Source organism: Candoia aspera, chromosome 5 (genome assembly GCF_035149785.1).
Source record: "Candoia aspera isolate rCanAsp1 chromosome 5, rCanAsp1.hap2, whole genome shotgun sequence".
In the NCBI taxonomy this organism is placed as follows: Eukaryota; Metazoa; Chordata; class Lepidosauria; order Squamata; family Boidae; genus Candoia; species Candoia aspera.
In genome coordinates this window covers 48383424-48400487 of record NC_086157.1, presented here as the reverse complement: position 1 = coordinate 48400487, position 17064 = coordinate 48383424, and the positions used below count along the sequence as shown (strand labels likewise).

At 37.8% G+C, this 17064-nt stretch overlaps 1 protein-coding gene across 2 annotated transcripts in view; it reads left to right on the top strand.

Moving 5' to 3' along the window:
• The window catches only part of RPS6KA3 (ribosomal protein S6 kinase A3), a 61598-nt gene extending 46469 nt beyond the window's left edge, over nt 1–15129 (top strand). For both annotated transcript variants that reach the window (XM_063305166.1, XM_063305165.1), the window contains exons 20-22: nt 400–517; nt 5656–5796; nt 7771–15129. In XM_063305166.1, the coding sequence (XP_063161236.1) occupies nt 400–517; nt 5656–5796; nt 7771–7893 (382 nt within the window). In that variant the 3' untranslated portion in view covers nt 7894–15129. The remainder of the gene's footprint in view (nt 1–399; nt 518–5655; nt 5797–7770) is intronic.
• Nucleotides 15130–17064: the final 1935 nt, after the last annotated feature.

Below are 17064 nucleotides of genomic sequence, written 5' to 3'. Positions count from 1 at the left end.
GGAAATGTGTGAATTAAAATAAATGTCCTTCCACTGGATTTGTTACAAAGTAACACATAAGCTACTACTTATTTTGCATTAAAATTGCATCACATATGGAGAAAAAATATACCTACAACTAATCATTTTCAAAGAATTCAGTTGCCAGAGCTCAAAGTGTAGCACTTTTAAAGTGTTCCAGTACAGAACAAGTTTAGTGCTGCTATATGTAATACATTACTTTTGTTTCCTAAGTCTTTTTGAAAAGCCTTTTTCATGTTACTAACTAGCAAGAAATTGCATATTCTCATGTAAAACTGTTTCTACAATTTATATTAAGTACTATTTTAGTGTCATGTCAATTTTGATAAGGGAAATTCAAAGAGTTTTCAAAGATATGTTAAAATTGTCTTTATTTAGTTATACTCCCTTTGCAAATGGTCCTGATGATACTCCAGAAGAAATTTTGGCACGAATAGGTAGCGGAAAGTTCTCTCTCAGTGGTGGATACTGGAATTCTGTTTCAGAAACAGCAAAGGTATGTTATTCATTGTCCTTGAGTGCCCATTAGGTAGGACAGGATATAAATCAAATAATAAATATTATTAATAGCAAGTTGCATCATGTCTTTTGTGTGTGTGTGCATTGACTCCTGGTGATTGCCTAGACTAGTCTGTGGAGTTTTCTTGGCCAGATTATTTTATCTATCTCTACTTATCTTTTAACATGCTGAATCTCAATTAGCACTTTAGTAACATAGTACTAGAATGAGGCTAAAAGGTTTGGAGAAATGTACACCACTCATCTTCAGCAAAGGATCGTTACCTTGTCGTGGTGCTGGAGCTTGAGCACCTCAATGATGCCATGAGCTAAACCGTGAAGGGCCACCCAAGACGGGAAGGTCATGACAGAGAGGTCAGACTAAATGCGATCCCTGGGGAAGGTAATGGCAACCCACCTCAGTATTCTTGCCGTGAAAACTAAATGGATCAGTACAACCAGAGATATGTCGGTATACCATCGGAAGATGAGACCCCCAGGTCGAAAGATGGTCAAAATGCTACTGGGGAGGAACAGAGGATGAGCTCAACTAGCCCCAGACGTGATGACGCAGCTAGCTCAAAGCCGAAAGGACGGCTAGCGGCCGACGGTGCTGGTGGTGAACGGCGAATCCGATGTTCTAAGGATCAACACACCATTGGAACCTGGAATGTAAGATCTATGAGCCAGGGCAAATTGGATGTGGTTATTGGTGAGATGTCAAGATTAAAGATAGACATTCTGGGCGTCAGTGAACTGAAATGGACTGGAATGGGCCACTTCACATCAAATGACCACCAGATCTACTACTGCGGACAAGAGGACCACAGAAGAAATGGAGTAGCCTTCATAATTAATAGTCAAGTGGCTAAAGCAGTGCTTGGATACAACCCAAAAAACGACAGAATGATCTCAATTCGAATTCAGGGCAAGCCATCTAACATCACAGTGATCCAAATATACGCCCCAACCACAAATGCTGAAGAAGCTGAAGTAGAGCAGTTCTATGAGGATCTGCAGCACCTACTGGACAACACGCCTAAAAGAGATGTTATTTTCATCACAGGAGACTGGAATGCTAAGGTGGGCAGTCAAATGACACCTCGAATTACAGGTAAGTATGGCCTGGGAGAACAAAACGAAGCAGGACACAGGCTGATAGAATTTTGCCAAGACAATTCACTCTGCATAACAAACACTCTCTTCCAACAACCTAAGAGACGGCTTTATACATGGACTTCACCAGATGGACAACACCGAAATCAGATTGATTACATCCTTTGCAGCCAAAGGTGGCGGACATCTGTACAGTCGGTAAAAACAAGGCCTGGAGCTGACTGTAGTTCAGATCACGAACTTCTTCTTGCACAATTTAGGATCAGACTAAAGAGATTAGGGAAGACCCACAGATCAGCTAGATATGAGCTCACTAATATTCCTAAGGAATATGCAGTGGAGGTGAAGAATCGATTTAAGGGACTGGACTTAGTAGATAGGGTCCCGGAAGAACTCTGGACAGAAGTTGGCAGCATTGTTCAGGAGGCGGCAACAAAATACATCCCAAAGAAAGAGAAAACCAAGAAGGCAAAATGGCTGTCTGCTGAGACACTAGAAGTAGCCCAAGAAAGAAGGAAAGCAAAAGGCAGCAGCGATAGGGGGAGATATGCCCAATTAAATGCAAAATTCCAGAGGTTAGCCAGAAGAGATAAGGAATTATTTTTAAACAAGCAATGCGCGGAAGTGGAAGAAGACAATAGAATAGGAAGGACAAGAGACCTCTTCCAGAAAATTAGAAACATTGGAGGTAAATTCCAGGCAAAAATGGGTATGATCAAAAACAAAGATGGCAAGGACCTAGCAGAAGAAGAAGAGATCAAGAAAAGGTGGCAAGAATATACAGAAGACCTGTATAGGAAGGATAACAATATCGGGGATAGCTTTGACGGTGTGGTCGGTGAGCTAGAGCCAGACATCCTGAAGAGTGAGGTTGAGTGGGCCTTAAGAAGCATTGCTAATAACAAGGCAACAGGAGACGACGGCATCCCAGCTGAACTGTTCAAAATCTTGCAAGATGATGCTGTCAAGGTAATGCATGCTATATGCCAGCAAATTTGGAAAACACAGGAATGGCCATCAGACTGGAAAAAATCAACTTATATCCCCATACCAAAAAAGGGAAACACTAAAGAATGTTCAAACTATCGAACAGTGGCACTCATTTCACATGCCAGTAAGGTAATGCTCAAGATCCTGCAAGGTAGACTTCAGCAATTCATGGAGCGAGAATTGCCAGATGTACAAGCTGGGTTTAGAAAAGGCAGAGGAACTAGAGACCAAATTGCCAATATCCGCTGGATAATGGAAAAAGCCAGGGAGTTTCAGAAAAACATCTATTTCTGTTTTATTGACTATTCTAAAGCCTTTGACTGTGTGGACAATAACAAATTGTGGCAAGTTCTTAGTGGTATGGGGATATCAAGTCATCTTGTATGCCTCCTGAAGAATCTGTATAACGACCAAGTAGCAACAGTAAGAACAGACCACGGAACAACGGACTGGTTTAAGATTGGGAAAGGAGTACGGCAGGGCTGTATACTCTCACCCTACCTATTCAACTTGTACGCAGAACACATCATGCAACAAGCTGGCCTTGAGGAATCCAAGGCTGGAGTTAAAATCTCTGGAAGAAACATTAACAATCTCAGATATGCAGATGATACCACTTTGATGGCTGAAAGTGAAGAGGAACTGAGGAGCCTTATGATGAAGGTGAAAGAAGAAAGTGCAAAAGCTGGTTTGCAGCTAAACCTCAAAAAAACCAAGATTATGGCAACCAGCTTGATTGATAACTGGCAAATAGAGGGAGAAAATGTAGAAGCAGTGAAAGACTTTGTATTCCTAGGTGCAAAGATTACTGCAGATGCTGACTGCAGTCAGGAAATCAGAAGACGCTTAATCCTTGGAAGAAGAGCAATGACAAATCTCGATAAAATAGTGAAGAGCAGAGACATCACACTGACAACAAAGGCCCGCATAGTTAAAGCAATGGTGTTCCCTGTAGTAACATATGGCTGCGAGAGCTGGACCATAAGGAAGGCTGAGCGAAGGAAGATCGATGCTTTTGAACTGTGGTGTTGGAGGAAAATTCTGAGAGTGCCTTGGACTGCAAGAAGATCAAACCAGTCCATCCTCCAGGAAATAAAGCCAGACTGCTCACTTGAGGGAATGATATTAAAGGCAAAACTGAAATACTTTGGCCACATAATGAGAAGACAGGACACCCTGGAGAAGATGCTGATGCTAGGGAGAGTGGAGGGCAAAAGGAAGAGGGGCCGACCAAGGGCAAGATGGATGGATGATATTCTAGAGGTGACGGACTCGTCCCTGGGGGAGCTGGGGGTGTTGACGACTGACAGGAAGCTCTGGCGTGGGCTGGTCCATGAAGTCACGAAGAGTCGGAAGCGACTAAACGAATAAACAACAAACACCACTCATAAACACCACATATATATATATATATATATATATATATATATATATATATATATATATATATTAATGATGTCTGATTCTCATATATTAATGATGTCTGATTCTCAGAGACTGCCTGGACAAGTCCCTACAGTTTTCTTGGCAAGATTTTTGAGAAGTGGTTTGCCATTGCCTCCTTCCTAGGGCTGAGAGAGAACAACTGGCCCAAGGCCGCCTGCTGGCTTTGTGCCCAAGGCAGAACTAGAATTCACAATCTCCCAGTTTCTAGCCCAGTGCCTTAATCACTACACCAAACTGGCTCTATAGTATAATTACATATAGTGAAATAATTACTGTTTAATTAGATTATAATTAAGCCATTCTTTTTTGAAGGGAGAGGGAATAGACACTGACAGATTTTCTGTTTTCCAAATAGTGAAAAACACTCTTTGTGTTAATTCTTGTGATGACTGGTTAAATAGAACATGTCACTCAGAAACTTTTCAACCAGTACATCACCTCTTATTCTGATGCCCAAGGAAAGGGGTATTATATACAACATATACTTAGCCTATCCTTGTGTTCCAATAAGTCATTTTACTAAAACAATTAAAAAACTTCCAAATTAGGAAATTACTTGGCGGTGGTATCTACATCAAAGGAAATCTTATATCCAATTATCCAATTATCAGTTCTGTTGCCAGATTTTATAGAATGTTCAGAGAGGGCTCATATTTTATTTATTTTATTTATTTATCAAATTTTTATCACCACCCATCTCCTCCCACAAGGAGGGACTCTGGGCAGTTTACAACAAAACAATTTAAAATTCAATGTCCGTATAAATACAATGAATATAAATATATAAATATAACTAGACAATAGAATATAATATGTAATAAAATCCTGATGGCTAAGTTTGTATTTAAGTCCGTGAATGTAAAAGGCCCTTCTAGGGCACTAGCCATCCCCACGAATGACTGTTCCCCTTCCTGCTCCATGCATGATGACAAAACCAGGTTTTTAATTCCTTAAGAAAGTCTAGGAGCGAGGGGGCTTGTCTCACTTCTGGGGTAAAGATGTTCCAAAGGGCAGGAGCTACTGCAGAGAAGGGTCGCTTCTGAGACCCCACTAGATGGAACTCTTTTACAGATAGGGTCCATAACGTGCTCTCTTTGCATGACCGGGTGGGACAGACCAATGTGATGAGGATGAGACGGTCCCTCAGGTAACCTGGACCCATGCCATGTACGGCTTTAAAGGTGATGACCAACACCTTGAATTGGACCCGGAAGCAAACTGGGAGCCATATCACTGCAAAAAAAAAAAGCACTTGGGGATGGGGGAATGTCATAGGTTGTCTTCACAGTGACCCAAGACAAACCCAAGGGTTGAGGAATCCCTGCTATTCTGAAATGTTGCTAAATATATCTGAATTAAATCCATCCTTTTATTATTTTAATTATCCTTGCTTTGTTTTTCTTCCTTATGTGTCTTGATATAATGTATTCATCTATCCTTATACATGAAGACATTACTGGAAATATGAATGATTTGAAATACTTTATCATCTGTATGCACAAATAGTGTGATGATGCTTAAGATTCAGAACCTCTTCTGTTGTAAACTTTATAAAGCTTATTCAATTTAATTAATTGTTTACAGGACTTAGTTTCAAAAATGCTTCATGTTGACCCTCATCAGAGACTGACTGCTGCCCAAGTTCTAAGGCACCCATGGATAGTTCACTGTGATCAGTTGCCTCAGTACCAACTCAATAGGCAAGATGCTCCACATCTTGTGAAGGTAAAAAAAACCCTCTGTACATACCATTCCTCAGAGTAGCCCTTTATGGCACAGTAGTGGCATATACCAGACAACATCTTATCAGAACTGAATATGCCCATCTGGACATCTAGAGAAAGCCTGCTAATACCACCCTCCTGAGAATACATGGAAGTGGATTAGTTGGCAGGCTTCTCGGTTGTAGCCCCTACTCTGTGGAACTCTTCCCCAGAGATAGCAGACCCTGCTCTGTTAGCCTTCTGGAAACAAATCTGCTTTATTTCAATATGCTTTTGACCCCAACAAGCAACTGCATGGTGGCACATATTAGAGGAATTCATTTGCAATTGTATTTCTCTTTTGTAATTTGGTTTCATATTTGTAGGCTATGTAGAATCCTTTATGATTGGAGTGGGCTATAAAACTTGTTAAATAAATAAATATTCTATTTGCTGCATATTCATCTGCAGTTCACCCCCTTGTTTTTTCTATTACAGGTGGTACTTGTTTAACAACCACTTGTTTGGCGACCATTCAAACTTGTGATGGCACTGAACAAGTGGTATTTATGACCGGTCCTCAAAGTTCCAGCCATTGCAGCGCTCCCATGGTTATGTGATTGTGATCCGGGTGCTTAGCAAGTGGCTTGTATTTCCAACCATTAAAGATCATGCGATCGCAATTTGCAGCCTTCCCTGCTGGCTTTCCACATGCAAAGTCAACAGGGAAGCTGGCAGGAAGTTGGAAGTCACAATCATGTCACAATCATGTGAGGTCTTCACTTAATGACCTGCACTGTCCTCGCTTAACGATGGTAACTGGGGAACTACCAGAACTGCCATTGCTAAGCACACGACATCACACTTTACGACCACATCATTTAGTGACTGAAATTCCACTCCCAATTGCCATCGTTAAGCAAGGACTACCTGTACTATTATCATTTCCATTTCTAACAATGCTTTTAAATTTGTGTACAGTATTTTTCTTAGTCTAATGATCCCTTACAGGCATTTTCCCTATAATAAAACTTCCATTATCAAGGAACAAAATCAGTAATTAATTGTTTACTTATATCTGCCAGGCAAGTCAATCCTACCCTGCTTATAAGAAGGCCGTTGAAACTTGGCTATTCCAGCAGGCCATGGGGGTTAGGACATTTTAATATAGTTCCTTTTGGCTTTGGAGGATTTGTCTAATATAATTGATGTTCCCAGCGTTATGTATAGAGTGATGTACTTTGATTTCTGTTGTAATTTTGTTATTTTTATAACCTCATTTATGGATGTCTCACACACACAAACACACAGAGTATATATGCGCCATTCAGAGATGACAACAATTGGAACAGCATATAAATCCAGTAAATAAATAAATATGTCCTTTCGGTGTTTTTCAAAAGGCAATTTATTGCTGTTACATTTGGGTTTAATAAAACCATACAAAGTTTATCTAACATCTTTGTTTTCAAATCTAAGCTGATACGATAAAACTGTAAAATGCTTAATAGAAATTAGAACATTTAGGAACCATTGATACCAAAGGCAAATACGGTATCCCAGACAGATAAATTGGTGCCTTATCATCTTACTGTACATAGGTAATTGTAGCTTCTGCAAGATTATTGTATTTATCATAATATAAAGGAGATACAAATACTCCTTTCTTCCTGTTTGAGAACTGCAGTTAGCATTAAATAAGAGCAAGTCCAAATCACATTTATAAGAGTAGAGTAGTATACAATGGTAGAATGTTGGACATTCTCTGTCAACTAATAATTTAAATAATTGGGCAATGTCATTAATGCATGTTTCTGCCATTATGGATATAGGGAGCAAAACATAAAGGCAGAGACGTATTGCAGTATAGATTAGTATAATTTTGTGCATTTTAAATATTAAAACTCCACATTATTAAAACCTATTACTTGTTTAAAATCTATAATATGGTCATTTAACATATGATTCACAATCTTTAAAATCTTTTTATTCTTAGGGTGCCATGGCAGCTACATACTCAGCATTGAATCGCAATCAGTCACCAGTTTTGGAGCCAGTGGGTCGTTCTACACTTGCTCAAAGAAGAGGAGTAAAAAAAATTACCTCAACTGCCCTGTGAAATGACCTCCTCTAAAAAAATTGGTACCACAATGAGTTGATAGCACAAATTATGGCAACAGGTAGCACATGCCCCAATTACCTGAAAGCACACTCTCCCAGCTGGTACTGTTACGCTGCTGCTCCTGCTTTCACCTTTTGAAAACTCTTAAAGACAAAATATTCTCCTTCAGGTGGAGGAAAAAATGGAATCAATGGAAAAAGAACTATTAATGGAAATAATTGTGAACACCTCTTGTTACAATAGATACACTGAAGAAAGCACTCTGCACCATATAGCATTATTTTTATAGGGAATGTTTTTCTCCCTTTAAAATAATTATTTGATACATGTAAGGATGGACAGTTTATGTTAAGCACTTACCTTAAAATATGTTTATATTAGCACTGTGTAATTTGTGCCATCCAGCGTTTTATATGTTTTGTATACTTCTCCTGACAGTACACTTCTGTACTGTTTCCTTCTCTTTAGACTAATTGATTTGACAATTAAATCTGATTAAAAGGTTAATCAGTATGGTTGGACATCTCTAAAACAGCTTGACTGTTAAACAGCTATTGAATGTAATTCTGTGAATGTGTATTTCCCTGCCTGGGTCTTCCCATGGACACATTGTTAGAAATCTTGGGAACAGAGCTGTTAAAGCATTTAATGGTATAAATGGCATCTTTTAATCACGTATGTGGTTTGCTATGTATGGAAGCAAAAAGGGTATTCATATCTTCATTATGAGTGTCTTTTTTATGGACCTCAGAAACCATGGCAAAATAGTTTTAACTTTGGTTCAGCTGATGCTAATTGTAACTGGTCCTTCTTCGTTGCTTTAACAGCAAGAGTATTTATTGCACAGTGCTGATCAGAAAATGGGGAGGGCAGGAATGGAATGTTTAAGCTGAAGTAGTGCATTGTCCAATAATAATGTTAGATAAATTTTTGTGGCTAAAAAATTACTAACAGCAGGTCTGTTGTACTTGTGCCACTTTCTGTCTATAGATAAAAGCAGTGTTGAATACAAATTGAATGGCGTGTGCCCCAGTGTCTTCAACCTGTTTCTAGTGGTTCTGCCTTCAGAGTTTGGCATGTCTGTAGATTACAACCTTGGTGAAAAATGGTGTATAATAAGATGCTAAGGTTGCAATCCTAAACACACATACTAAACATAATGGAAACTACTTCTGAGCTTTTTTTATAAATTCCATGGAAAATGGGGAAAGCTTTCACCTCTTCAAATTGTCTTGGAATACTTCTGTGAAATATCAAACTTTTATGTACTGCAAAATACAGTATGCTGAAGAAATGAAGAATTTTGGGTGGATCAACAGAATTCTGCCAAAGAAATTACTCTTTATACAGTAGTAATATTTCTCCATTGTCTTGCATTTTGCCAGTAAGTTAAGTCTCAGATCAGTGTGGTAGACATAAGCAAAGTAGGCAATGAAATATATCTTTTTTTCCTATCAAATGCTCGTGATCTCTTTAATCACTGGGTCCTGTGGTTTCCTTGTCTTCCTTTTAGTTCATATTAATTTGTATTACTTTCCAGGATTTCACCTCATGTTTCTGCCTTACAAACTCATGCAGTTGTTTCAGGTTACCACAGTTTTATTTATACTGTAATCCTTTTAAAATCCTTTTCACACACTAGTTCACAAATAAGTCTTTGCTTGTATAGATGCTGCTAATTAGCCACCAAGGGGCCTTTATTTCTTACTGTTGGTTATATGTTGATGTTTTAAAATGCTATTTTCTTCTGTCATGCTTGAAAATATTTGTTAATAATTTTGCTACATGTTGCCTCAAGACTTCATTGCAATGACAGATCCTAAATTGGTGATATCCTAACTATGACATGAATTTTATAAAGTTAAAGTATAGCTGTTCATCACATTTATTGGTGACTTCATAGTGCCATAGTAACATGGGCAGTTAGTCATATGATTTGGATTGTTCCACATGAAATACATGGGCAGGGGCTGTTTCCTAAGTTTGGATGGATGGAAATATATGATTTTATCTGTTGCAGTTTTCTAACAGAAACCTATTTTTAACACTTTGAACTTCAATAGTTTTCAACCCTAACTAAAATATTTATCGCAATTACTTTATCAGTGCCATGATTTCCATAAAGCATCTATGGTGCACTTCACAACTACATAAACAGAAGTTCTGCGGTGCTTTTGGAGTTGTAAAGAAGATATAATATTGAGCTTTTTCAAATGGATACCTTATTTTGATTTCTTTAAACATATGTACTAGTTGTTGAACATGGTTTAAATCTAACAAGAATGCTGAAATGCTTGTAGCTGTTGCTAAAGCTTCAGAAATGCTTAATCCATTTTGGAAGAAGATACAAATCTTTGCTTCTTTGTTAATAAGCAAAAGCAGAGATATATCATATAAGGCATATTGTATATCTCAACCTTGGGAAAATGAATGAATTATTTTGCAGTAGCCTGCTGCCCTACTTTTTTTTTTAATTTCACTTTGCTAACATTTCATTGTCTTGCATGAAAAATATTCCTGTCTCAGTGTGCATGAACAATTTTTAATAACTCACTTTCAAATGGGGGGATTTTATAAGATGTTATTCATGTTGGACTCATGCAGTTAGATTTATAATTAACAATATCTGCTTCTGTAGACAGAAGATTCTTATTTCATTTAACATTATTCTGCAAGAAATACATATGTCTATATACATATTTATAAATGTATATTTATATTCATACATTTATATATATAAATGTATGTGTCCACACACAAAATGTTTTCTTTACAAAATAATTTTGGATAGTTGGATTCAAGCATATATAGTCATATTCCACATATAATCAGTTTATAGTCCTAGGCCACTTTGTGATCTTAAATGCAATGGCTAGAGAATACATGCTGGTGAGCACATTGGAATTTACCTCTAAATAAACATGCAGTTGTTTTTCCAGTTGGGTTGCACTGGTAATTTTAGATTTCATCTTACAATAAAATTTCCATCTGCCCCTAGGAAAAATTAAATGAATTACTTTTCTTAGGCAGAAATCATACATTCCTGTTTTTACTTTATATATAGAAATCTTTTAGATAGATCATATTTTCATTTAAGAAAGAACAGTTCGCTTAAACATTGATATATTTACGGTAGCTCAGTCATATTGCTCCAAGTTACTTGAGAAAAATATCAGTGTTTACTTGTTCCTTTTTAAAGTATTTTAAACTTGGTAAAAAAAAGTCTGCTCCATTAGTCATCATTCTTCAGAAATAGATTTCTTTAAGCATTCTGTACATTTTAAATCAGGATATCAGAAAATATATAAATTTGAATTGAAAAAGAAAATTATTTCAGTGTCTGAGAGGAACTACCAAATGAAGTGGTGTGTACTTGCAGCAGCTTTCCTTCCCTGGCTTGGAATATTAGTATCAACCAAAATTTATTTATCAGTTTGAGGTGATTTCCAAACTAGTTAATCCTAAATAAGATGTTCAGTGTTCAGGACTGTCCTGATTCATGTTTTCTAAAATACTATTCTTTAATAGCTGAGTAGGAAAATAGTCTTTCTCCTTTCAATTCTTGCGTTCAGATAATCCAGACTCTCTGTGTATTTATAACAAGAAAGAGGGAGAAAGATTAGTATCTATAAACCACAAGATTCATTGATTACTACTTTTAATTTTCAAATTCTTTAGGGACTTCATATGAAAAATATTCAAATTTCCTTATCACTCACTACAAACACGATGTTTAGAATTTATGGTCATTTAATATACATGCAGTGAGAATTTCATGAGCAATATTGTTATCTCCACTATTAGGAACCAATTGTCCAAACAAGCAGTCCATGATAAAGAATCACCAAGCGTTAATGATTTGGCACAAATACTATACTAATGATTGATACAGGTATCTAGACATGATTTTTAAAATTGGTTGATTAAGTGCCATCAAGTTAGTGTCAAGTCTTAGCAACCGCATAGATAGACTTTCTATCTAGGATGATTGGTCCTCAGCCTGGCCTTTTAGGCCTCTCGGTAGTACATTCAGTGCTGCTGCAATTGAGTCCATCTACCTTGCTACTGGTCTCCTGTTCTATTTTCTTTCACTTTTCCCAACATTATGGACCTCTCAGAGGAACTGGGTCTTCACATAATGTGTCCAAAATACTATAGTTTGAGCCTGGTCATTTGTGCCTTGAGTGAAAACTCTGAATTAATTTATTCTATGATCTATTTTGTTTGTTTTTCTGGCTATCCATGTTATTCTCGAGTCTTTTGAGCACCAAATTTCAAAAGCATCAATATTTTTTCTGTCCTAATCTAACTTTCTTATCCATACAGCATCACTGGAAAAACCATTGCTTGTACAATTCTAATCTTTATAAGTATATATACCTCACAGCATCTGAATATCTTTTCCAAGGCCTTACCAACTGCTACTCTGTGAAGTATTTCTTGACTGCTGGTTTGTTTATTAGTCATAGTCAATCCAATGGGAATCCCCTGGGATTCCTGTTGTCCTAAGGACATTTCATAGCTTGACATGACAGCATTGTCAAAGACCTTTCTATAGCCAAAGCACAGACTGACTGATTTTTGGCTTTCTCAATTATCCAGCATGCGTGCAATCTCATTCCATGGTCTTTTCTAAAATCAGCTTGAACATCTGACTTTTTCATTTTCATGTACAAGTCTAATCTGCATTGGATGATTCTAAACATCATTTTACCAGCATGTGAAATCAAGGATATTGCACAACAGTTTGCACACTCTAAATCTCCTTTATTATTGGTATGTAGACTGATCTCTTCCAATCTATTGGCCACTGTATTGTTCTCCAGATTTACTGACATTATTTGGTAGAAACGTTATTGAATATTCTTCTACAGTTTGCCATATTTCTATAGATATTCCATCCATTCCTGCTACCTTCCAACTTTATAATGACTGGAGTGCTGATCTAACTTCATCTTCTAGAACTAGAAGTTCTTGTAAACAGGGTATATCTTCTAAGGTATTTTAGATGTTGACATCCTTACTGTATAGAATTTTCATTATTCTCCTTCCACCTCTGTTTGATCTTCATGGAATCAATTACTGTCTGCCCATGGGTATCCTTTAGCATAGCAATTTGTGGATAGAATGTCCTCCTGAGCTTGGAGATTTTTTGGAAGATTTTTCTTAATTTTCTCTGTTTCCATCTTGGATGTCTAGAAGATATCATTGAAATACTGTTCCTTTTTTCTTTTAACAGCTCTGTGAAATTCTTTGTTAAATTCCTCCTAAGACTTTTGTCTTTCTTGGCTTTGTTCTCTCTTCCATTCTCGGGAATACCTACCATCTGAACTGACATCAGTCCAGTTTAGTTTCTTCTGTTTCTTGGTCTTTGGCAGTCTCTTTTCACATTCTTTGAAACAACAGCTTCTTTTATTTCATTGCACAGTATTCTGGCTTTCTATCAGGTGCAGGATTTCAGAGCAATTCCTGATGTCCCTTGAAAACAGTGGGTATATGCTCAAGATCACAACAGAGAAACTGGTTAACTTTGTTCTTCCACTTTAGCTTGATTTGAAATTTGCATATGAGCAGTTTGTGATCTGTTCCACAATCAGACCCTGCCCACATTTTTGCATTTTATAACTGAGCTCTTCCACTTCCTTGTACCAATAATATACTCAATTTATTTTCTATGTGTTCATCTGGTGATGTCTATGTATATAGCCCTTATTTTTGTTGTTTGAAGAATGTGTTAGCAATGAAGAAATCATTGAATTAGCAGAAATGGGTAAGTTGTTCTGCTTCTGTTCTCTAGGCCACACAGTCGAACTACATTTCCTTCTTTACAATTTCCAGCTTGGGCGTTCCAGGCACCAACCACAAGCAACATGTTTGGACATTCTGTCGATTTTGGATTGAACTTGACTGTAGAACTCATCAACTTCTTCCTTTTCTGCATAAGTGGAACTTAAATAACCATCATATTATATTGTCTGTGGAATCTAATTGATATTCAGTCATTGAGTACTGTCTTTGCTATATATTTCCTGACCATGAAAGCAACACTTTCCTCTTAGTATTTCATGTCCTGAATAGTAAACAGTATGATCTTCTGACTGAAAGTGCCCAATGTCCAGTCCATTTCAATTTGCTGATGCCTAACATGTCAATGTGTAGTTTATTCTTTTCATCTTTTACTGTGTTTGAACTTTCCCATGTTCGTGCTTTTTAAGTTCAATGTTCCCACTGTAATTCTGTCTTTGCAGCTTCAGATTTTCTTTTCCTACATGGCAATATCAGCATTTCCAGAAGGCTTTAGTCTAGTTGCATCATAAATACCATTAGTACTCCAAAAGATCATCAGCTTTTCCTCAGTAGCATGTTGAGCGCCATCCAACCTGATGGGCCCATTATCTAGCATTTTATCAACAATCACTTTATCCTTGTGTTTTTCTTGGTAAAATACAGGAGTGGTTTAATATTGCCTTCTCCTACACAGTACAAAATAGCTTAGCTGTTGTTACTGAAGTAATCATTTCCAGCAGGCAGAAGAAAATTGAGATTTTCTAGCAAAGGTAAACAAGGGCAGAGTCAGGACATAAAGACATAAATGCTGGGAGATTTTATTTAGGTTTCTTGTAAATGTAGATCAACTAAAGCACTGTTTTTATGGTAATGAAAGGGAGGCTTTGCAACATATAAATTCTTGATTGGCAGTAATGAATAGCTTTTAATCTTGACGCTGATGTATATGTATCTTGATACTTCTGACCTAAACCGGGGAGAAGTGTATTCATAAGGGATATAATTATTTTACCATTTTAATGAAGATGGGGCTGGTAACTACTTAAGGAATTTTAAAATATATATCAGAAAATATTTTTCTATGGTTCTGTACAATCATTCTTTATATTGATTTCCTAAGCACAGCATGCAAATATAAAATATAGTAACAGATTTAACTGTACTGTATCTTTCAGACAGAACATTAAAATTGCATCTGTCAGATGCTTGCATTGGCATTGCAACTAAAATGCTGGTAACTAGGCAAAAAGTATGGAATACTTTTGATTGTTCTTTTGAGAGCTATCTATGTTTTTAAAATACTGTATATGTGTAATCATGTTTCCAAACATTACCACATATGAGCCTGGAAGGATACTGTTGCTTGTATTCTTGTCAAAAGAGAGGTTTTGTAGTCTTCAGAAGAAACTGAATTTATAAAGCAAATAAATTTTGAAAGATACTGCATTTATGAAGCGTGTTCCTATTCCTTCTGGGTGTCTGTTACAAAATAGTTGTATTTCTCCATTTGTGTCTCATAGAAGTTACAAGAAATTTGTAAAAAGTATGTTTGTTACTATAGAGATCTACAAATTGGAGTTTGATGCAGTTGCCAACCATTATTTAGGGCTTTCCATTACAGGTCATCACACACAGAAGTTAAGAGGAGAAAGAGAAGACTAAATGCTTTAGAACAGACAGAAGGCATGCCTGAGGTTGGGCTGCTGCTCCTCCTCCTCTAGCCTCCTAGGGAGGCAGAGGCAGCATTGCTCCATGTCACAAGAGAAAGAGTCCAAGGAGAGGCCCTTAGGAGAAAGCCAGGGAGGTCTGTCTCTGGTCAGCAGACCAATGGAAGTGAAGTTACTTATAGAATACTACTTTCTTGGTCAATGTCTCTCCTCTTACACAACAGATGCCTGGGGAAGAGTCTTGCCTGGTTATCTGGGAATGATTTGAACCTGCTGGGCCTGAGGAAGTGGGCAGGGTCCTTAGGATTGTGTGGTCAGCCACCTGCTCGTTAGATCCATTCCCCTCCTGGTTTGTTAAAGCAGCCCAGGCGGTGTCGTGTGACTGGGTTCTTGCGGTGGTGAATTCTTCTCTGAGAGGGTTGTTCCTTTACCTCTCAACGACGCCTTGGTTCTCCCCTCCTCAAGAAGCCATTACTAGACCCACTATACTAGACAATTTTTGTCCAGTGTCTAACCTCCCCTTTTGGGGGATGGTGGTTGAGAAGGTGGTTGTGCAACAGCTTCAGAGGACCTTGCATGACAGGATTCAGACCCGGGTATGGAAAAGAAACGGCATTGGTTGCACTTTTAGATGATGGCTGGCAATGGTGGGATGGGCTTGTACATCCATCCTTGCCCTACTTGACTTCTCAGAGGCTTTCGATACTATCAACCATGGTATTCTTCTGGATTGACTCAGAGGATGGAGGTGGGCAGCACAGTGTCGTGCTGGTTCACCTCCTTTCTCCGTGGTCAATTCCAGTTGGTGGTGAATGGGCAAAGATCCCGCCCTCAGCCTCTACTGTGTGGGGTGCCGCAGGGGTCGGTGCTCTCTCTGCTTCTATTCAACATCTACGTGAGGCCGCTGGGTGAGCTAATCTGTTGATAATTGGGTATCATCAGTATGCTGATGATACCCAATTATACATCTCTCCCCTGGCAAATCAAGCAATGCCATGGATGTCTTATCCTGGTGCCTGGATTATTTCAATAGCCTATTTGGCCAAATGCCCTCTTTTCTGGAAGTTTTATATGTTTGATTCTGTTATTCTCCAGACTCTGCAGTTAGTGCTTCTCTCACAATATTCTGCATAATATTCACAAAATTATAGAAGAAGCTGTCTTACTCATTTTCCAAAATAACTGTACCAAATAAAGTCCTATTGAATCAAAGTGGTATACCAATCTTATAAATAAATATGTTCATTCATTCATAACTCAGAACTATAACTGTATTAGGGCCCATTGATGCTAGTGGAATTTCCTTAATGTTAATTGTAAGGGGATGAATTTCAAATGAAATTGCAGTTGGAGATGGCAAGATTATACCGTTCTAGCATGCTTCAATCTGCAGATCCGTCTGTGTAGCAGGAAGGTGGGGGAGGGGGCAGGGAGAACAACTGGTGCTAGTGGAAATCATTTCTAAGTTTAATTGTTATGTGATGGGCATACAGGCAGGGAGGGGATGTTTCCATCCACATTACACACTGAGTTTCTCCCAGATGTAATTACTGTGTGGAAAGATTTCTATGGGAGAGGGTTGTGGTATTATACTGCTAACGTCACTAATCCTAAATCCCCATACCAGAACCAGAAAATACCAACATCCATTAGATTAAACACTGATAACAATCTTATTTGTTCTTCAATTATTGGTAGGTTAAATGTATATGTG